The sequence below is a fragment of the Anomaloglossus baeobatrachus genome, chromosome 3 (genome assembly GCF_048569485.1).
Source record: "Anomaloglossus baeobatrachus isolate aAnoBae1 chromosome 3, aAnoBae1.hap1, whole genome shotgun sequence".
NCBI lineage: Eukaryota > Metazoa > Chordata > Amphibia > Anura > Aromobatidae > Anomaloglossus > Anomaloglossus baeobatrachus.
In genome coordinates this window covers 456,860,711-456,884,152 of record NC_134355.1, presented here as the reverse complement: position 1 = coordinate 456,884,152, position 23,442 = coordinate 456,860,711, and the positions used below count along the sequence as shown (strand labels likewise).

Genomic DNA, 23,442 nt, shown 5'->3' with positions numbered 1-23,442 from the left:
GTGGGACAACAGGAAGGGGAGGAACTACAGGAGGATTCATATGCGCAAGACACAACAACATCACCAAGGTCCAGACGTTCATCATCACCAACGCGGCAGGCATGGGACCATGGGGGACAGGGATCAACAAGGGCGCATGGTAGCAGGCGAGATGTTGAGGAAGGTGCAGGAGGACATGAAGGTATGGAGGACGAACTGTCCATGGACATGGAAGACTCAGCTGATGAGGGGGACCTTGGTCAAATTTAAGTTGAAAGAGGTTGGGGGGAGATGACAGAGGAAGAAAGAACGGTTAGCACCTCTATGCCACAAACACAGCGTGGACTTGGTCCGCATGGCTGCGCAAGACACATGAGTGCCTTCTTGTTGCACTACCTCCAACATGACCCTCGTATTGTCAAAATTAGAAGTGATGATGACTACTGGCTTGCCACACTATTAGATCCCCGGGACAAGTCCAAATTTTGTGACATAATTCCACCCATAGAAAGGGACGCACGTATGCAGGAGTATCAGCAGAAGCTGTTACTCGATCTTAGCTCGGCTTTTCCACCAAACAACCGTGCAGGTGAAGGGAGTGATTCTCCCAGTTGTAACTTGACAAACATGGGACGGCCTCGTCATCTTCAACAGTCTACCCGTACCAGTAGGACCGTATCTGGTGCTGGTAACAGCAATTTTATGGAATCTTTTCATAATTTTTTTAGACCCTCCTTTGCAAGGCCACCAGAGACATCAAGTGTGTCACATAGTCAACGGATGGAGAGGATGATACAGGAGTATCTCCAAATGAACATCGATGCAATGACTTTGCAAATGGAGCCTTGCTCCTTTTGTGCTTCAAATCTAGAAAAATGTCAAGAGCTCTCCAGTTACGCCTTGAAGATTTTGTCGTGTCCAGCTGCCAGCGTTGTCTCTGAACGTGTCTTCAGTGCTGCTGGGTGTGTGCTGACAGATAAGCGCACGCGTCTGTCCAGTGACAATGTGGACAGACTGACGTTCATCAAAATGAACAAGTCATGGATCCAGAAGGAATTTACTACCCCTGTGTCATCCTGGGGAGAGTAAATGCTTGTGGATTTGGAATGTGCTTGATGCAAATCAAAACATCCTGTTTGCAACTAGGGCACAAGTCCTGCCACTGATGGGGTGTCTGTGTGCCCAATTTGGGGAAAAAAGGTAGACTCCGCTTGGAGTAACCCTTGCTTGCTGTGTTTTTTAAAAATGATACAAGATGAACAGATCTGAAGGCAAGATGAAGGCAACATCATGTCTCCGCCTGCACTTTTCTCACAAACCTGCATTTTTCCAGGGACACCCTACTCAACACCGTCTACAGACAGCAGCCAGATCTCTGTCCCTCAGATGTGGTCAAATAAAAGGCCACTTACTGCGACCCATGACAAAGCTAAGTGGTTGACTCTATCCCTCTGTAAGCTGTTGGCTACCGAAATGCTGCCTTTACGCGTAGTGGACACACAGGATTTTACAGACCTTATGTCTGTCGCTGTGCCCCAGTACCAGATGCCCAATCACCACTGCTTCTCCAAGAAAAGCATGCCCGCGCTACACCAGCATGTCGCACACAACATCACCACTTCCTTGAGAAAATCCGTGTGTGCGACAGGGTGCATTTCAACACAGATACTTGGACCAGTAAGCATAGACAGGGTCATTACATGTCACTGACTGGGCACTGGCAAACTATGGTGAGAGATGGAGAAGGGTCTGCTGTACAAGTCTTGCCGTCCCCACGAGTTGTTTCAATCCTTGTTCTGTATGTAGAAGTTAATACACTGCTTCTGCCTCTTCAACCTCGTGTGGGTCCTCTACCTTGGCGCAAACCCTGTGTGGTCAGGCCACCCTTCCTTGCAACTGCGCACAAGGACTACCACACACCTCCTTACTATGCTGGCAGCAGAGCTCAATGCCATCAGGCGGTCAAAGTTTTACTTTGAAATGTATGGGAAATGTGAGTCACACCGCTATTACAGAGAATAGTAGTCAGGCAGGGTCAAAACATTAATTGAGGAACAGGAACAGAATGGGACGGCCAGGAAAGAATCAGAAAACAAGCAGAGGTGAAATGCGTATCGGCCAACAAGGTACATAAACAGCAAGCAGGAAAAGTAGTCAGGTAACAAGCACACAAAATCATAAAACTGAACTGGGGGTAAAATTAACCAGAGGTTCATAGCTATGTCTGGCAGTGGTCTGCAGACAGGATGGGCATAAAAAAGGGTGTGGTGTCTTCCCATTGGTTGTAGCTGAATGATGGTATTTCATCTGTGAGATACCCACCAGCTACATTCAGCCAGAGATTCTGCATCTGTCAAGGTAATGCAGCCCAGTGGGTGAGCATAACCTGCGTCCACCTGCGTCGCTGGCATCGACTACTCTCCCATCATCAGCACTATTCATGAAAGGAACACGTTGTCACCTGGCGACCGGAGTACAAATTGACGGAGCGGACTCCGTTGGTGACTTAACAGCCGTGTGCGGCAATGATGCAAACCTGGCTGCGGGCCATCCTCAGGGCAATGTGACACACGTGCCTTTTAGGGCTCACGTGTTGAACCGAATTCGCCAGCAATTTTTAAAACACCATCACGGCCTACATGGCCTTGTGCAGTGGGCACGCTCGCTATGTGCTCACTTCCATCGTGCGCACACAGCAGCTCAACAACTTTCATCACTCCGGAAGTCTTAGGGTCTGGCAGTTAAACGCCGTAAATGCGATGTTTCGACACGCAGGAATTGGAATCTGCACATGTTGCAGCGTGTGTGGCAGCACCGCAGAGCCCTGCTGAAATACGGTAAGACATATAGCCTGGGATAACTTGATCCAGAGGTGGTGCAGATCACGCTGCTGGAGTGGTGTCAGATCAAGGACCTATGCACCCTGCTACACAGTTTTGAAATGTCGACGAAGATGTTTAGCACTGGCAATGTCATTCTCAGCGTGACAATTCTGGTCATCTACATGATGGAGCACACTGTAATTATTATTCGGAGTCAGGTGTTGGGACAAGAGGAAGGGGAGGAAGTACAGGAGGAGTCATATGCTGAAGGGATAACAAGATCTACGAGGTCCAGATGGTCAGCGGCACCTATGCGGCAGTCATGGTGAGGGAGAGGGATTAACAAGGGCGCATAGTATCAGCAAAAAGTGTTGATGAAAGTGCAGGAGCCCATGAAGAAATGGAGGACGAACTGGCGATGGGCATGGAAGACTCAGCAGATGAGTGAGAGCTTGCTCACATTTCGGTTGTGCGAGGTTGGGGGGAGAGGGCAGAGGAAGGATGCACGATTCTCACCTCTCTGCCACCAACACACCAAGGACTTGGTCCTCCTGGATGCACAAGACACATGAGCGCCTTCTTGCTGCACTACCTACATGACCCTCGGATTGTATGAATTTGAACTAATCCTGAATACTGGGTTGCCACACTGTTAGATCCCCGGTACAAGACAAAATTTGGCGAACTAATTCCTGCCATAGAAATAGACGCACGTATACAGGAGTATCTGCAGAATGTGGTACGCAATCTTAGATCTACTTGTCCACTAAACACCAGTGCTGCACAGAGTGAATCTCAACGCTTTGTCATGGATAGGAGGAAATGGTCTTTTACTTGTCCACATCGGAGGGACCGAGGGATGGCTGCTGTGCTGAGATGGCGTTGAGTACGGTGTCCCTGCACAGTTGCACTTTTGGTCATATCCCAAAATGAGTTGAAAAAGGACAGATGCTGTTGGAAAGGGGAACAGGTGTGTTGGAAAGGGGAAAAAAGTTTTGGTCCGTGGATTTGGTGGTTAAGCAACTGTAACATTTGCTGAAGAAACAACATCTGTTACAGTGGGACTGGCAGATTTGGATAAAGTGGTATATAATCTGTGACCGCTATATAACGAAAATTAATAAGAAAAGAAAGAGAAAGGTATATATCCCCATCAGCAGTCAGTGTCCACCGTGCTCCCAGTTGGAAAAGGAGAGGTTGGCAACTTGAAGGTTTGGTGCAGGATACAGAGCTGTGTGGCTATGAAACTAATAGTAGCCTGAACCGAGTTAGACGCCATTCGGATCTGGAGACTGTGAGCCCTGTTAGCGTCACAGGGTCCACATGCCCACCCAGCCCAGGAACTCCCTGTTAACAACACAGGGGCCATTGAGTACGCTGACCGTGTGCGTAGGGGCCACACCTGTGGACAGCAGGCGCATCAGCAGCAGCAGGCCTGTTAATGCCACTGGGCTGCACAAGCAGGACTGTTAGGACAGGAGCTGGTCTTAACCGTTCTGCGTTACCAACTGTGGTGGTGGCCTGCATCCACCACCCGATCCCTGCCTACCTCTGGCCTAAAGCCGCAATGGGTTCAACACATGGAGGTGTGCTCTTTCGGAGCATAATAGAAGACTGCGCACCTCCTTGTTGGCTCCAGCCCCTTTTATAACCTGGGTCCGCCCCAAACCAGGGTGAACCACAATGCACCTCCTGGAGACAAAAGTAGAGTGACACGTCATGAGTGGCATAACTAGCGTCCTATTTGGAAACGCAACTTCAATGATGACCTCATGGCTGCCATGACCCAAACACCTCACCAGTCATCGTCTGAGCATCAATAATGCGGTGACAAGTCATAGGTGTGGGCCTCTGCAAGCCATTTGGGAGGACACCTGATGCCCTGTGGTCTATATGGGACCCCCACATCAGGGCCAGGGCCAAAGAGTTCATTACCGGACCTAGTCTCTGATGCAGGAAGTGCCTGAGCATGCTCAGTAGCATGAAATACAGTCTCTGAAAAAAGACTATCAGCTTTAGCATGGTGTCTATGCCCAAAACAGGACTTATACCCGGCACGGAATGCAAGCACCTGTGCAAAGAGGCTTTTCACACTTAGTGTGGGAGCATGCGCTGTATCCCGAAATGAAAACTTAGCGTCAGGAATGGCACAGTCAGGCTGAGCATACTCACTAGGCGAAACACTGTAATTATGCTGCAGCTGGGGTACATCGGCACACGCATGCGCACTAGCTGCCTCTCCACACTTAGACGTGGAGGGGAAATTTGTCTTGGAGATGCTGTCTATGAACAGAAGGAAAAGCTAAAGGAAGCCTGACTTTCTATCCCTCCGAATTATGAAATGCAGCAATGAATTCCATGAGTTTGCTATAACATTAGCGTAGCAAAATGTGCATGAGGGTGTGATGTAGAGGTGCTAGAAATAGCTTGTCACCAGTGGGGCACTAATGGAATACAACAGCCAGTTCTATGATGCCACAAAATGGCAGTATTTTGTGCTATCATTATAACTTATTAAAAACAGAGCACGAGGTTGTCATGCAGAGGTGCTGCACATAGATTTGCAGTAGTGTGAATTGACAAAAGTACAATAGCCACGTTTAGGATACAACTAGGTACAGTGAGTGTTTGCTAGTATAATGGCTGAGTTTAAAAAAGTTTGAGTGTGCAAGGCAGGCAGATGTCCTGCAAATAACGTTCCAATACTGTGAATTGACAAAAGTACAATAGCCACGTTTAGGATACAACTAGGTACAGTGAGTGTTTGCTAGTATAATGGCTGAGTTTAAAAAAGTTTGAGTGTGCAATGCAGGCAGACGTGCTGCAAATAACGTTCCAATACTGTGAATTGACAAAAGTACAATAGCCACGTTTAGGATACAACTAGGTACAGTGAGTGTTTGCTAGTATAATGGCTGAGTTTAAAAAAGTTTGAGTGTGCAATGCAGGCAGACGTCCTGCAAATAACGTTCCAATACTGTGAATTGACAAAAGTACAATAGCCACGTTTAGGATACAACTAGGTACAGTGAGTGTTTGCTAGTATAATGGCTGAGTTTAAAAAAGTTTGAGTGTGCAAGGCAGGCAGATGCGCTCTGCAAATAACTTTCCAATACTGTGAATTGACAAAAGTACAATAGCCACGTTTAGGATACAACTAGGTACAGTGAGTGTTTGCTAGTATAATGGCTGAGTTTAAAAAAGTTTGAGTGTGCAATGCAGGCAGACGTGCTGCAAATAACGTTCCAATACTGTGAATTGACAAAAGTACAATAGCCACGTTTAGGATACAACTAGGTACAGTGAGTGTTTGCTAGTATAATGGCTGAGTTTAAAAAAGTTTGAGTGTGCAATGCAGGCAGACGTGCTGCAAAGAACGTTCCAATACTGTGAATTGACAAAAGTACAATAGCCACGTTTAGGATACAACTAGGTACAGTGAGTGTTTGCTAGTATAATGGCTGAGTTTAAAAAAGTTTGAGTGTGCAATGCAGGCAGACGTCCTGCAAATAACGTTCCAATACTGTGAATTGACAAAAGTACAATAGCCACGTTTAGGATACAACTAGGTACAGTGAGTGTTTGCTAGTATAATGGCTGAGTTTAAAAAAGTTTGAGTGTGCAATGCAGGCAGACGTGCTGCAAATAACGTTCCAATACTGTGAATTGACAAAAGTACAATAGCCACGTTTAGGATACAACTAGGTACAGTGAGTGTTTGCTAGTATAATGGCTGAGTTTAAAAAAGTTTGAGTGTGCAATGCAGGCAGACGTCCTGCAAATAACGTTCCAATACTGTGAATTGACAAAAGTACAATAGCCACGTTTAGGATACAACTAGGTACAGTGAGTGTTTGCTAGTATAATGGCTGAGTTTAAAAAAGTTTGAGTGTGCAATGCAGGCAGATGTCCTGCAAATAACGTTCCAATACTGTGAATTGACAAAAGTACAATAGCCACGTTTAGGATACAACTAGGTACAGTGAGTGTTTGCTAGTATAATGGCTGAGTTTAAAAAAGTTTGAGTGTGCAATGCAGGCAGACGTGCTGCAAATAACGTTCCAATACTGTGAATTGACAAAAGTACAATAGCCACGTTTAGGATACAACTAGGTACAGTGAGTGTTTGCTAGTATAATGGCTGAGTTTAAAAAAGTTTGAGTGTGCAATGCAGGCAGACGTGCTGCAAATAACGTTCCAATACTGTGAATTGACAAAAATACAATAGCCACGTTTAGGATACAACTAGGTACAGTGAGTGTTTGCTAGTATAATGGCTGAGTTTAAAAAAGTTTGAGTGTGCAATGCAGGCAGATGTCCTGCAAATAACGTTCCAATACTGTGAATTGACAAAAGTACAATAGACACGTTTAGGATACAACTAGGTACAGTGAGTGTTTGCTAGTATAATGGCTGAGTTTAAAAAAGTTTGAGTGTGCAATGCAGGCAGACGTGCTGCAAATAACGTTCCAATACTGTGAATTGACAAAAGTACAATAGCCACGTTTAGGATACAACTAGGTACAGTGAGTGTTTGCTAGTATAATGGCTGAGTTTAAAAAAGTTTGAGTGTGCAATGCAGGCAGACGTCCTGCAAATAACGTTCCAATACTGTGAATTGACAAAAGTACAATAGCCACGTTTAGGATACAACTAGGTACAGTGAGTGTTTGCTAGTATAATGGCTGAGTTTAAAAACGTTTGAGTGTGCAATGCAGGCAGACGTGCTGCAAATAACGTTCCAATACTGTGAATTGACAAAAGTACAATAGCCACGTTTAGGATACAACTAGGTACAGTGAGTGTTTGCTAGTATAATGGCTGAGTTTAAAAAAGTTTGAGTGTGCAATGCAGGCAGACGTCCTGCAAATAACGTTCCAATACTGTGAATTGACAAAAGTACAATAGCCACGTTTAGGATACAACTAGGTACAGTGAGTGTTTGCTAGTATAATGGCTGAGTTTAAAAAAGTTTGAGTGTGCAATGCAGGCAGACGTCCTGCAAATAACGTTCCAATACTGTGAATTGACAAAAGTACAATAGCCACGTTTAGGATACAACTAGGTACAGTGAGTGTTTGCTAGTATAATGGCTGAGTTTAAAAAAGTTTGAGTGTGCAATGCAGGCAGACGTGCTGCAAATAACGTTCCAATACTGTGAATTGACAAAAGTACAATAGCCACGTTTAGGATACAACTAGGTACAGTGAGTGTTTGCTAGTATAATGGCTGAGTTTAAAAAAGTTTGAGTGTGCAATGCAGGCAGACGTCCTGCAAATAACGTTCCAATACTGTGAATTGACAAAAGTACAATAGCCACGTTTAGGATACAACTAGGTACAGTGAGTGTTTGCTAGTATAATGGCTGAGTTTAAAAAAGTTTGAGTGTGCAATGCAGGCAGACGTGCTGCAAATAACGTTCCAATACTGTGAATTGACAAAAGTACAATAGCCACGTTTAGGATACAACTAGGTACAGTGAGTGTTTGCTAGTATAATGGCTGAGTTTAAAAAAGTTTGAGTGTGCAATGCAGGCAGACGTCCTGCAAATAACGTTCCAATACTGTGAATTGACAAAAGTACAATAGCCACGTTTAGGATACAACTAGGTACAGTGAGTGTTTGCTAGTATAATGGCTGAGTTTAAAAAAGTTTGAGTGTGCAAGGCAGGCAGATGTCCTGCAAATAACGTTCCAATACTGTGAATTGACAAAAGTACAATAGCCACGTTTAGGATACAACTAGGTACAGTGAGTGTTTGCTAGTATAATGGCTGAGTTTAAAAAAGTTTGAGTGTGCAATGCAGGCAGACGTCCTGCAAATAACGTTCCAATACTGTGAATTGACAAAAGTACAATAGCCACGTTTAGGATACAACTAGGTACAGTGAGTGTTTGCTAGTATAATGGCTGAGTTTAAAAAAGTTTGAGTGTGCAAGGCAGGCAGATGTCCTGCAAATAACGTTCCAATACTGTGAATTGACAAAAGTACAATAGCCACGTTTAGGATACAACTAGGTACAGTGAGTGTTTGCTAGTATAATGGCTGAGTTTAAAAAAGTTTGAGTGTGCAAGGCAGGCAGATGTCCTGCAAATAACGTTCCAATACTGTGAATTGACAAAAGTACAATAGCCACGTTTAGGATACAACTAGGTACAGTGAGTGTTTGCTAGTATAATGGCTGAGTTTAAAAAAGTTTGAGTGTGCAAGGCAGGCAGATGTCCTGCAAATAACGTTCCAATACTGTGAATTGACAAAAGTACAATAGCCACGTTTAGGATACAACTAGGTACAGTGAGTGTTTGCTAGTATAATGGCTGAGTTTAAAAAAGTTGTAGTGTGCAATGCAGGCAGACGTGCTCTGCAAATGTCTTTGCACTAGTGGGACTATAGCAAAGTCCAATAGCCACGTATAGGATGCCACTAGGTACACTGAGTGTTTGCTAGTATAATGGCTTCGTTATAATTAGTTGGAGTGTGCAACGCAGGCAGATGCGCTCTGCAAATGTCTTGGCACTAGTGGGACTATAGCAAAGTGCAATAGCCACGTATAGGATGCCACTAGGTACACTGAGTGTTTGCTAGTAAAATTGCTTAGTTTAAAAAAGTTGTAGTGTGCAATGCAGGCAGACGTGCTCTGCAAATGTCTTTGCACTAGTGGGACTATAGCAAAGTCCAATAGCCACGTATAGGATGCCACTAGGTACACTGAGTGTTTGCTAGTAAAATTGCTTAGTTTAAAAAAGTTGTAGTGTGCAATGCAGGCAGACGTGCTCTGCTAATGTCTTTGCACTAGTGGGACTATAGCAAAGTCCAATAGCCACGTTTAGGATGCCACTAGGTACACTGAGTGTTTGCTAGTATAATGGCTTAGTTATAATGAGTTGGAGTGTGCAGAGGACAAGAGGGTACAGTGGCAGGATTGTGGTGCTCTGGGTAGAGGAATGGAAGCCTGCCTTTCTATTCCCTCCTAATGGTGAAATGCAGGTAGGAAATCCCTGACCTGGGCTACACAGACGCTGTCTCTGTTTTCAGGACCTGTCACCTATGGCTCTGACCCTGCCGCTTTGAGCCCTTAAAAGGACTGCTAGAATGTGCTCTCCCTAAGCTGTCTAACGCTGTGTATGCAGCGCATACAGCTGTATCGGCTATAGGACTCAGGAGGACGGAGCTGCGACACTGATGTCTGACACCAAAGACGCAGAAGGCAGATAATGGCGTTCGTGAAGAAAATGTCCGGTTTTATAATGCAGGGACATGTGACATGCAGATCCTATCACACATGCCGTTGCTTCTCTGGCTCAAAGTCCACTTAGGTGTGTGTGTGTCTGTGATTGGCTGACATGCTGGCCCGCCCCACAAGACGCGCGCGCTTAGGGAAGGAAGACAAGAAAAAAAAAAAAAAAAATGGCGATCGCCATTATAGAAACAGCAGTGATCTGAAGGCGCTGTTCACGCACATTATACACTGAAATGTGATAATAGTTTGATTCACAGAGTGACTTACACTATTACAGCAGAAACCAAGCTAGGATTTAGCTGTTTTTTGGCTGCTAGAACCGTTCTCGAACGTTTCTAGAACTATCGAGCTTTTGCAAAAAGCTCGAGTTCTAGTTCGATCTAGAACATGCCCCAAAATCACTCGAGCCGCGAACTGGAGAACCACGAACCACGAACCGCGCTCAACTCTAGTCCTAGCATTATTTTACAGGATTTTTTAAGCATACTTGAAATATAAGTCTTTCTCCAAAAATAAACCCTTGTAACAGTGAGGGCCAGTATTAAGGGAAGTCAAACATGGAAGTTTCTCAGGGCTCCCACTCTCTTAGGGACCACTAAGTTTCTCTTCTGAGGTTAAGACTGCCTAACGACCTTTGGTAACTTCATATTCATGTGACCATGATGTTAGAAAGGGTCTCTTAAATATAGGAATCTAAGAAATATCCTGGTATGTATGTGAAGTGTATGTGTATGTATGTACATTTATATATACACACACACACACACACACACACACACACACGTGTGTATGTTTGTGCAGCATATGTACTGGCATTAGGGGGAAGGGAGAGTAAACTGGGTAATTTCACAGGGCCCCATTCTCCTAGGGGCCCCAAGGGTTTCTAAGGGATAAGACTGATTAAGGACCTTTGGTGACATCACTGCCATGTGACTATTATGTCACCAAAGGTATCTTAACTGAAGGAGTCTAGAGCTGAAGAATAGTCAAAATATGTATGGTGTGAACACTGCACTATTAGAGGTGGTATTGAGGTGCTAGTGAGAGGACCAAGGTCCGGACTCTAAACTGTACATTCAAAACACTGCAGTGAGTGCAGTGTTTTGAATGTACAGTTTAGAGCTGAAGAATAGGCAGGCTGGAATGCATGTGCAGTGTGTGTACCCTAGCGATATTAGGCAGTGGTGATGTGCCGCCAATTCTATGGGTCTCAAGAGGAGGCACAGCAATGATGCCTAATCTCACCAGCACTGGATATAATATACTGTAGAAGTTACAGCTGATGGCTCATTGCAGAAAACATACAAGTGCATCTCAATAAATTAGAATATCATCAAAAAATTAATTTATTTCAATAATTCAATACAAAAAGGGAAACATATTATATAGAGTCATTACAAACAGAGTGATCTATTTCAAGTGTTTATTTCTGTTAATGTTGATGATTATGGCTTATAGCCAATGAAAACCCAAAAGTCATTATCTCACAAAATTAGAATAATTACCAAAAACACTTGCAAAGGCTTCCTAATAGGGCTGAGTGGAAAAAGTCTGTAAAAGTCCGGATCCGCGCAGTTTCAACGATATTTAGGTGTCGGACCCAGGCATAGAATTCCGGGTGCATGATCCGGATTTGGCAATTAAAGTAAAAATAAAGAAAAGAAGAAATAAGTGAGAGTTTCATACTTACCGAGACTCGGTGTCATGCGGGACACTGCTTCAGGGTCGCGCATTCACCTCCTGTACTGTGCATCGCATACACACAGCTTTCCGTGTTTTCCCTGCCCACCGACCGTCCTCTCATCTGTGATTGGTTCCAGGCTGATGGGCCCCTCAGCCTGTGACAATATCTGCCGTGCAGTCATTGCTCATCGCGGCTCAATCATAGGCTGCACTCAGATCTGGCAGTCTTCTCTATGGCTGCTCACTCTGAGATGTAGCAGAGCTGGATGTGTTGTTGTTGTGTTGGACCTCGTGTGGATTATGCTGGAGCTGTAGGGTGTTGGGGCTTAATAAAGAGGTGAAGGAGAGTGTGTTTTGTACTTTATTCCAAATAAAGGATTTTTCTGTGTGTGTGTGCTTATTTACATTCACTTACAGGTTTGTGTGATGCAGGTATCTGATAGACGCCTGTACCATCACAAACCTAGGGCTTAGTAGCAGCTGTGCACTGCTATTAACCCCTTATTACCCCAATTGCCACTGTTCCAGGGCAATGGGAAGGGCCGGTAATGTACCGGGCTTGTCACATCTAATATATGCAGCATACCATGCAACTGCGGGCTGAGAATACCAGCCCCCAACTGGCGTTATCATGGCTGGGGATGAAAATAGGGGAGAACCGCACGTTGGTTATTTTTTCATTATTTATTTAAATAAAAAAAAAAAGCCACATGCATTTTTTCTTAAGCCACAGTCACACTTGCGAGGGACTCCCGCGAGTCTGACATCGCAGCACAGCCGCACACTTCTGACAGGTGCGTGCATGTGTTTCTAGGTACATGCACGCTCATGTTCAGACTGCAGCAGGCCATGCCTGGTGATGTCATGTGAAACCCGCATGAGTCTGACATCACTGGTACAGCAGCACTCTACTGACAGGAGCACAGACACTTGCACTGCTTTCGCCATCCACCGGCCGTCCTCTCATCTGTGATTGGTTTTAGGCTGACGCGCCCCCAGCCTGTGACAGTCTCTGCTGTAGTCATCACTCATCGCGGCTCAGTCATACGCTACACTCAGAGCTGGCAGTCTTCTCTATGGCTGCTAGCTGTGAGATGTAGCAGAGCTTGATGTGTCATCGTGGGACCTCATGTGGATTACGCCGGAGCTGGAGGGCTGTGTTGGGGGTTAATAAAAAGGTGAAGGATGGTGCATGTTGTACTTTATTCCAAATAAAGGATTTTTCTCTGTGTGTTTTTACATTCACTTACAGGTTTGTGATGTAGGTATCTCATAGACGATTCTGCCATCACAAACCTAGGGCTTAATAGCAGCTGTGCACTGCTATTTACCCCTTATTACCCTGATTGGCACCGCTCCAGGCCAATGGGAAGTGCCTGTATCGCACCGGGATTTTCTCATCTAATAGATGCGGCAATACCGGGTGGCTGCCGGCTGAGAATACCAACCCCCAGCTTCGTTATCATGGCTGGGGATGAAAATCGGGGTGAACCGAACATTTTTTTTAAGTTATTTATTTAAATAAAAAAAAAAGCCGGAGTCACGCTTGCGAGGGATACACTGCTTTCTCCGCCCACCGGCCGTCCTGCCACCTTTGATTGGTTGCATTCAACTGACATGCTGCCACTCAGGGTGGGGGGCGCGTCTAACTGCAACCAATTACATGTGTCGGTGGGTGGACAAAGTAGTGAATATTGAATTGTCGGCTCCAGAAGGGACAAGCGTGACCCGGAAGGAGTGTGCCACCATGACACCTCCTCCGTGAGTATGCCGCGCTCGCTCCTACTCCCCTATCCCCTATCCCCTCCACAAACATTTTTAATCTCTGGATTCCAGTCCAAATTGACTTATATGGGCACCAGATTCCTGAGCGGATCGGACTCTTTTTAAAATCTGGCAGTGATCCTGGTTTTTGGGGAGTTCGAGCAGCTCTACTTCCTAAGCATTTAAAATGGTCCCTTAGTCTATTTCAGTAGGCTACACAATCATTGGGAAGACTATTGACTTAACAGATGTCCAGGAGGCAGTCGTTGACACACTCCACAAGGAAGTTAAGCCACAAAATGTCATTGCTAAAGAAGCTGGCTGTTCACAGAGTGCCATATCCAAGCATATAAATGGAACGTAGAGTGGAAGGAAAAAGTGTGGTAGAAAAAGCTGCATAAGCAACCGGGAAACTGCAGCCTTGATAGGATTGTTGAGTAAAGGCCATTAAAAAATTTGGAGGAGATTCACAAGGAGTGAACTGCTGCTGAAGTTAGTTCTTCAAGAGCCACCACAAACATACTGTATGTATCCAGGACATGGGCTACAACTGTTTAATTGCTTGTGTTAAGCTACTCATGACCAATAGACAACACCACAAGTGTCTTACCTGGGCCAAGCATAAAAAGAACTGGACTGTTGCTCAGTGGTCCAAGGTGTTGTTTTCAGATGAAAGTAAATTTTGCATTCCATTTGGAAATCAAGGTACTAGAGTCTGGAGGAAGAGTAGAGAGGCACACAAGCCAAGCTTCTTGAGGTCTAGTGTGAAGTTTCCACAATCAGTGATGGTTTGAGGAGCCATGTCATCTGCTGGTGTAGGTCTACTGTGTTTTATCAAGACCAAAGTCAGCGCAGCAGGAAATTTTAGAGCACCTCATGCTTCCCTCTGCCGAGATGGAAATTTCATTTTCCAGCAGGACTTGGCACCTGTTCACACTGCCAAAAGTACCAATACCTAGTTTAATAACCACAGTATCACTGTGCTTGATTAGCCAGCAAACTCGCCTGACCTAAACCCCATAGAGAATTTATGGGGTATTGTCAAGAGGAAGATGAGAGACACCAAACCCAACAAAGCAGACGAGCTGATGGCTGCTATCAAAGCAACCTGGGCTTCCAGAACACCTCAGTAGTGCCACAGGCAGATCGCCTCCATGCTATGCCGCATTGGTGCAGAAATTCATGCAAAAGGAGTGAGCCCCGACCAAGTATTGAGGGCATTTACTGTACATACTGTACAGTAGGCCAACATTTCTGAGTTTAAAATCATTTTCTTTCAGTTGGTCTTATATAATATTCTAATTATCTGAGATAAAGACTTTTGAGGTTTCATCGGCTGTAAGTCATAATCATCCACATTAAAACAAATAAACACTTGAAATAGATCACCCTGTTTGTAACGACTCTATATAATATATGCCTTTCCCTTTTTTTACTGAATTGCTGATATAAATTAACTTTTTGATGATATTCTAATTTATTGAGATGCACGTGTGTGTGTGTGTGTGTGTGTGTGTTTGTGTGTGTGTGTGTGTGTCTGTGTATATATACATATACTGTCTGTGTATATATACATATACCGTATGTACACTGAATATGATTTCGGAATAATTGTGATGTGTTAGCAAAAATGTTTTCTTGTTGCCTCACCACACTTTAATTTACCATCAGGTTATTGAAATTGATAAATGTGATAAATCCCAAGAAAATACCAAATACTGTTTTGCCATGACTGGAAACGCCTACCAGGTTATAGTGGAACACTTCTATAGCTTATTGCCGAAGGTACTGTTCAATATTTTCTGATAATCAAATACTTGGAATGGTTGATCCAATGTACATTATTTTCGGGACGGGGTATTTTGATAGACATAATAGTCCCATGCCTATATTATGCCTAATGTTCCTGTTTGCTAACGTACTTGCTCCTCAGGGGCAGAGTTAGATTATAGTTAAGTAAGACTTGAGGCAGTGATCTCTACATAATACTTATGTATTGTACATGCTTTATCGCTGACATGTAAATGTAGCGCCTCATGGGGCAGGTGTTTTAACCTACTTTGTTGCCGGGCTGGGGACGCAGATCCTCTGTGTCGTCATGAGGTGGCCTGGCCCGGTTCCATTGCCCGAAGGCATATGGAAAGGAGGGTGGAGAGTGGTAGGAAGGATGGAGGTGATAGTTGGAAGTGGAGGACGGGGGTGACGGTGAGGAAAGTCTTTTTAAGATCGTGATACCACCTGTGATACGTTGCGAGGGATGGGGACCGCCGCTGCGGGTGCTGCTCTCTGGGGCTGATGGTGGTGATGGTGGTGGTGATGGTGCTGATGGTGATCGCAGCCGGAATGGTGTCGCTCCCCACAGGAGGGGCGGGATTACTCGGGGAGGATTACGGAGTAAGGGAGTAAGGACGGGGTGGTGGTAGCCCCGTTGGCACCAAAGTGCTGGGCAAAGGTGCCGGTAAATGGCTAGCCAGAGGCAGGAGCTGCGGTTCCAGGTCTTTTACTCACAAGTAGTTCAGGCGCTGCCCCAGAGTACCGATCTCTACCACGATGGGCTCCAGCCGATCCCGGATAGTCGCCAATGCCCATGAAAGTCTTTTAGTGAAGTGTCCCTCGGTTGCTACCAGAACCCGGGTCAAGCCTCCTGCTTCAAGCAACGGGCTCACGAAGAGAGAGAAACACTAACTCCTGTTGTCAGTGCTAGATGTTATCCCAAGCTGTGCGCATAAAATTCTGCTGTAGTGTGATGGTTGCGCCTACTTCTACCCCATGTGGTGCCCGCCTCCCCAGTGGTTGTCCTAGCGACTGGTAAAGTCCCATGCTTCGTGATGGCCAGCTACCAGGTCTGCCCTAGTCCAACCCCCTGTGGGAAGGCACCTTACTGTTATATGTGTGTGTTTTATGAAGGCACCAGCAGTTAACCCCCTCCTAACCCAGGATGGATATTACCCCATAAAAGTGGTGTAATACCCTGTGGCACCTGAAGCCCAGGGGCACCACATAAACACTGTACTGTGCTGTGCTCTGTGTCTTAGGTATTCATGGACGGGGAGCCTTCCTTTATGTCAGAAAGCATTTTGAAGCTTCAGGGGTTTTATTTTGTACTGACTTTTCTCAGTTACAAAGCTGTTTTCATTTTTTTCAACATATATTTCCCATTAAAATCATGATCTATTTCCTTCTTGTTTTCCAACAGGTATTGCTGAATGGTGCCATTTTTGCAAGAATGTCTCCAAACCAGAAATCTGATCTTATAGAAGAGTTTCAAAAAATGGAGTATGTTTCTAACATTAATGGATTTTAGGAGTTTCATATTGTTTAGTTTGTTTAACTACATACATATCCCTAAAAAAATCGATAAAACAAAAAAATAGCCGTAAACTAGCCATGGGATGCATGAATCAGTTGCCTGACTGAATTGTCAGCTGGAGTCAGTTACACAAGTACAGTAGGAAGACAAAAGTATTCAGTCTCTTCAAAGATTCATGAAACACTGACCAAATACTGATGTTTAATGCCAATATTTGCCAGATTATATAAAAATATTGTACAAAAACTCAAGAATGAAGCTGGGAGAAAACAAAGAGACTTGTTTCACGTCCTCAATAATGAACTCTCTCAGAATTACTTTACTGTGTGATGTGATGTTATACGATTTTGACTGTCAATCAGTGGCCACTTTACTCTCTCCGTCTTGGGATAAATTGCTTACATCTAGAGGAAGTGAACGTTACTGCTCTGTCTTTCTCTGAATGTATGTGATTTGTCCAAAGACACAGATGAAAGGGGAGGCTGATTAGCCACTAGGATCACATGACTGTCACATTGGTATGTGGTCTTGGAAGAGACAGTGCAGACACTGATGAAACAACGTCGGTACCAGATGTGAACGTAATTTTATTATTTTAAATGGTGGAACCATACAGATTGCAAAGGGGTTTTTGTCTGAGAAGTGGACAACCCTTTTAAGTTCTTAATGCAGGTCTTTTGGTTCATCAAGAAAAATAGGTGTATATTGTATACTAGATCTGATATACAGCTTAGTCTAGGTACACACTTATACAGTGCTCTCCGTCAAGGACCATATCAGAGTTGTCATTGGAATTACCAAACAACTGGCTAACAACACTTGAAAGAATATGAAATGATGTCTGTCAGTCTAGTCAAAAGCCAAGAGGTGGATGTCCAGGCAAAATATCAAAGTCAACAAGTCAACTCATTACAAGATCAATCAGTTCTGGCATGACAAACATGGCAATGGAGGTGGCTTGCATGCTTCGTAATAGTGAGATCATAGATTTTCATGCAAGCACTGTGCAATGCACGGTACACAAGACTGGAATGGTGGCCTGAAAAAAGATGAAGAAGCCTATATTTCCAATATAAGGCATTGGCTTGAGTTTTCAAAAAAGTACGAAGAGTTAATAGTAAAAGATGGGAAACAGGTGATTTGAAGGAATGAGATGAATGTCAATAGACTAGGCTCTAATGGATGAAAATGTGTCTGGAAGAAGACAAGACAAGCTTAAATCTGATAGAGAGCATGTCCAGAAGAGTTCAAGCAGTGTTGAAAGCCAAAGGTGGATTTACAAAATAATAAAAATTAAAATTTACATTATTAGGAGCAAAACAATGATAATGCAGTGATATGTCAATAATCTGCATAACTAATCATATGCTAAATAGTTGCAAGCCAAATTTATGTAGGAGATAGCCTAAATGATTATCTATAAAATAAAGGAAGTCTCACATTTGAAACTGTATTGGATGGTGAGATATGGAGCCTAAAAGTCAAAAGTTCAAAAACCTTTTGCTCATCAGTATACATAAAAAACAGCATACGTTATAATTTTCGACTTTATGTCATTTTACAGTTACTATGTGGCAATGTGTGGAGATGGAGCCAATGACTGTGGGGTGAGTAAACATAAGACTAATATTTTCTAATTTTATTCTATGCTACAATATATTGTATTTATTAGAAAACAGTTATTATAGAAAAGACCTACAGATATGTTTAAAGGAAATGATACATGTTTTTTAAAGTATTTTAAAAACGTAAATCTGAAAACTGTGACGTTTGTACTCAGCCTCCAATTCAATACTTAGTAGGATGACCTTTAACTGCAATTACTGCTGCAAGTCTTTTGGGGTATGTCTCTATTTGAAAGTTGAGGAAATTTTTGCCCATCCATTCTTCTTTGCAAAACATCTCTAGCCCTGTGAGATTGCATGGAGAATGTCTGTGGACAGCAATTTTAAAGTCTTGCCCCAGATTCTTAATGAGAATTAGGTCTGGACTTTAACTAGGCTATTCAAACACATGAATATGCTTTGATCTAAACCATTCCATTGTAACATTGGCATTATGCTTAGGATTGTTACCTTGCTGGAGGGTGAACCTGCCCATTCGGGCATTAAGTGACTTCTGGAGGCAATTTGTCACTCAGGATTTAATTTAGGTGTGTCAGACTACAGGGGTCGAATACAAATACATGCCCCTATTTTCAGATTTATTCTTTTAAAATACTTAGAAAACCATGCAACATTTCCTGTACACTTCACAAATAGAGATGCGTGAACCCTCAGATGTTTGCGTTTGGAGGGGTCCAATTGGATTTAAAAAAAAAAAGTCAGGTTCAGAATTGGACTTGAACTTAAGTGCTATAAATTGGTGGTAGTAAAGGCTTGGGTGATGCAAAATGAATCAAAAAGGGTATAAAGCAGAACAGTTATACTTAACGAGTTTCTGCGCAGCTGTCACACTGTTTCCTGGTCCGCTCATTAACATTAAATCTCATGAATATTTACTGTTTACTCCACCCACCCTCTATGACAGCATCTATGATTGGTTACAGTCAGACTGCTAACGTCTGTGATTGGTTGCCCTCACATTTGCTGTCTTGGTCCCCATAGTAGAGTATAAAAATAAATAATTTATGAAAATTGTGTAGGGTCCCCTGTATTTTACAGCCAACACAAATAAAGCAGACAGCTGAAGTCTGCAGGCTCCAGCTGTGTGTGTTATCTTGGCTGCGTATCAAAATACAAGGGACCCCAATGCGGCTTTTTTAAATTTAAATACATAATTTAAAAAAAACAGCGTTCTGTCACCCCAGTTTTGATACCCAGTTATGGTTATTGGGCCCTCCCGAGCCTATAAATAACAGCCCACAGCTGCCCCAGAATTGGCAAATCAGTGGGGTAATATATGAGGTTATTGAAAGATGTGATTTGTCAAACAAAGCTTAGGAATAGGTAGGCGTCTTTGAGACCCCCCATTACTAATTGTGTAAGTAAAAAGCAATAAACACAAAACACAGAGAAAAATCCTATATTTAAAAAACACCCTTTTTTTTACCAATTTATTAACCCCAAAACACTCCTGCAGGCCCTACATAATCCATACCACAATGTCTCACAATGATCCTGGCTCTTCTACATCCTGAGGTCGCAGTGCGTGGTGACATTAGAAAATACGACCCAGCACTGTGGCATCAGTTACACACTTTCCGAGCTGCAGCTGCAAGAGCAATGACAGCAGTGAGTTCACCTGCGTTCACAGCTGGCAGTTACCATGACATGACATGGAATAAAAAATATTGGCCATTTTTTATTATAATTAATGAGGTATCTAAAGGTGTTTCCCTATTGATTACTGATCATTTGGTTTAAAGGAGTAGTCCGAAACTCACATTTATTTTAATTCTAAATGTCTGTCTGTTCAATTAAATAATTTAATTTTCTAATATACTTGAATTAAAAAAGCCCTATCATTCCATCACTTTACTATCTAACTGCTGTATTTTTTTTAACTACCTCCTGCTTGGTGACATTTTGCTTGAGAACCCCCAATGCATGCAGGGATACTCAAAAAGATGTCAACAAGGTGAATAGGCTGTGGTTACTGCCTCAGGCTTTGAGCCCACCCAGAAATGAACCGGGCTAGTCCCTGCTCTACTGAGCATTTGTCAATTTTGAATTCCAATGTGTGCTTATTTGGCATAGGTGCCCAAATCCCATCTTGTGGGGGATCAGGCATAAGCCCTGACAGAGCCACTAACTCTCGGAGGCAAAACTGTGATTCCAAGCTTGGCTACACTTTTTTTTAAGAAAGTAACTAGTTTTACAGTATATATACAATATATAATCCAGAATTTGCCAAACGTCTACAATGTATATTTTATAAATGCATTGTCTGTTGTAGGCTTTAAAAGTGGCACATGCTGGGATATCTCTGTCTGAGCAAGAGGCATCTGTGGCATCACCATTCACATCTCAAACAACAAATATTCAATGTGTTCCTGAGCTGATTAAGTAAGTTTTTCATTGGTCACGTATCATTCATATTGTTTTCTTTAATTACTCTTGATTTCCTCTGCTTTATATTCTGCAAATGTGTATGAAATCCACAACTACAGTTTACATGCATTAATATTATCAACCATGAAGCTTCTGGCAAAAAGATGAGATGCTACAACCTTGCCCAACCCATTATAATGAGATCACTAAATAGTTTTAAAATGTTATCTAAAGGTTTGAAATAAAACAAATCATGAGTGATGAAACAACAACTTCAAGAGTTGATTAGGAAAATGATCTGTGAAGGAAATGGTTCATTAGTTTCTCTCACCCAGCTCCAAAGAATATTTTTTTAAACTTCACAGATAGCTTGAAACGTTGAATAATTTAATGATAGAACCTAGGAACATCTGGCAACTTTACCATTGTACAGTCCCTGACAGAAGTTCTGTCGCTTATCAATGTTATGTAAATAAAAGCTTATAACCTGACTTTAAATTCATCCATTGGTTTCATAAATTACTCTTTTGAAAGTAGAAACCCTCCCAAATTTGGTTTAAGTTATGAAAATAAAGTTGCTGCAAAGCTGAAATATTGATCTTTTAATGAACAGTCAGATTTTGGCAAGACAAAAGTTTTATCGCCCACAGAAAGTAATGTGAATTTCAAACAAATAATTAACTTCTAATACAAAGATATGTTGCACAACCTTAGTGGATGAAGTTGTGATGCTATTAGAGCCATATTTAATATTTTGTGTGACTTCCATGAGCTTGAAGGACTGCATCCATGCAGTTCAACAATGATTCATACAATTTATTGATGAAGTCATCAAGAATAGCAAAGAATGCAGTCTTACATGCTTCCCAGAGTTCATCTAGATTCTTTGGTTTTGTATTCCAAGCTTCCTCTTTATCATACCCCAAACATACTCAATGATGTTCATGTCTGGTGACTGGGTTGGTCAGTCCATAAGCACCTTGATCTTCTTTGCCAGGAGGAACTTTGTTGTAGAGATGGATGTATGAGATGGTGCACCATCCTGCTGAAGAATATGACCCCTTTTATGATTGGGAATGTAGGTGGTAGCTAATACTTCTTGATATTTTAGGCTATTGATATTGCCTTCCACCTTGTAAATGTTGTGCACACCCCCATACTGAATGTAACCCCAGACCATGATCTTTCCACCAATCATACTTAACTGTTTTCTGGATCCAGTAGGTCTCCTGCAGTATTTGCGGCGGCTGTGGTGTAATTCAACTGAAGATTCATCAGAGAAATACACCTTCTGCCACTTTTCCAGCGTCCGTTTAGCAGGCTGTGAGACTTGGAAAATGCCACAAGGTTTTTTAATTGCCTTTTGTTTAGTGCTGGCATCTGGGCACTGATTTGACCATGGAGGCCATTTCGAGACAGAATCCTACAAACTGTTCTAGTTGACACAGGGACTTGAGGTGACCAGGCCTTTTGGAGCTCTGCTGCAGTGGAAGAGGGGCTGGCTTTGGATTTTCTAACAAACAAACGTTCCTCCTGAGCAGTTGTATTGTGAGGTCTGACAGACCTGGGCTTGTCAAAAACATCTCCAGTCTCTTTAAATCTTCTTTTTTTAATTCTTTGTGCTTGACGCTGAGACACAATAAAGGTGCCAGCCAGCTCTGCAGTAGATCTGTTCTTCAGCCTCTTGATAATCAAGGCTTTGGTCACAGGGTGAATTTTTGACATGATCTCAGAGGTCAAGTTTCAGTTCAACTGAAGGTCTGCGGTGCTGGGTTTCTTTTTATGCACAGACACTAATTAACCAATCATTTAGTGAACACAGGTGAGGATGTAAACTAGGATGGGGTGCATTATATGACGAGGCAACAACAAAAATTTTGTCTTGCCAAAATCTGACCTTTCTGTGTTCATTGAGTGATCAATATTTCAGCTTTGCAGCAACTTTATTTTCATAACCTAAACCAAATTTGGGAGGGTTTCAGCTTTCAAAAGAGTAATTTAAAAAAACAATGGATGAATTTAAAGTCAGGTTATAAGCTTTTATTTACATAACATGGATAAGCGACAGAACTTCTGTCAGTTACTGTAGGTATTTAAGTGAATTTCTAGTTTAGATAACCTAGCCTAGATAATAAGGTTTTTAAACTCTGTAGGTGAACTCTAAAACCCCCAATACACAATCGACTAATGTCGGCCAAACCAGCTAATTTCGATGAGTTCGCAGATACTCTAATGTGTATTAGGGCCAAAGGCAATTTATTGTGGGAGAAACAGATCCAGCATGCGATTTTGGTCTGAGACAAATCTGGCTCTCTCATAGAGAACATAGGAGTGCTCCGCTAAAAGAGAGCTCCTGTGTTTGGGACAGACAGTCGATATAGCTGCTCTATGAGTGATTGATCAAACTATCACTTGACCAATGGCCATCTTATGTGTATGGTGGCCTTATGCTGAAAAAAATTTGGAATCGTACCCACTGTTCAGAATCCTCATTGTCTGTCCCTGATGGAGAGTTCTTTGCCCTAGATGATTTGTCCTAAATTACACAAACATCCTAATTATTTGAATAGGCACTGTTTGACTCCTAAGTGTCCTTGTATTGTTACTGAAGGGAAATTAAAGGGAAGCTATCATCATAAAATGACCTATTTT

The 23,442-nt window shown here is 42.9% G+C and overlaps 1 protein-coding gene across 3 annotated transcripts in view; it reads left to right on the top strand.

Moving 5' to 3' along the window:
• LOC142296642 (putative cation-transporting ATPase 13A5) overlaps window positions 1–23,442 on the top strand; it is a 251,505-nt gene that overhangs the window by 164,933 nt on the left and 63,130 nt on the right. For 2 of the 3 annotated variants that reach the window (XM_075340493.1, XM_075340495.1), the window contains exons 20-23: window positions 15,160–15,273; window positions 16,685–16,764; window positions 18,363–18,405; window positions 20,696–20,805. In XM_075340493.1, the coding sequence (XP_075196608.1) occupies window positions 15,160–15,273; window positions 16,685–16,764; window positions 18,363–18,405; window positions 20,696–20,805 (347 nt within the window). The remainder of the gene's footprint in view (window positions 1–15,159; window positions 15,274–16,684; window positions 16,765–18,362; window positions 18,406–20,695; window positions 20,806–23,442) is intronic. The other variant, XM_075340494.1, reaches the window with a different exon arrangement.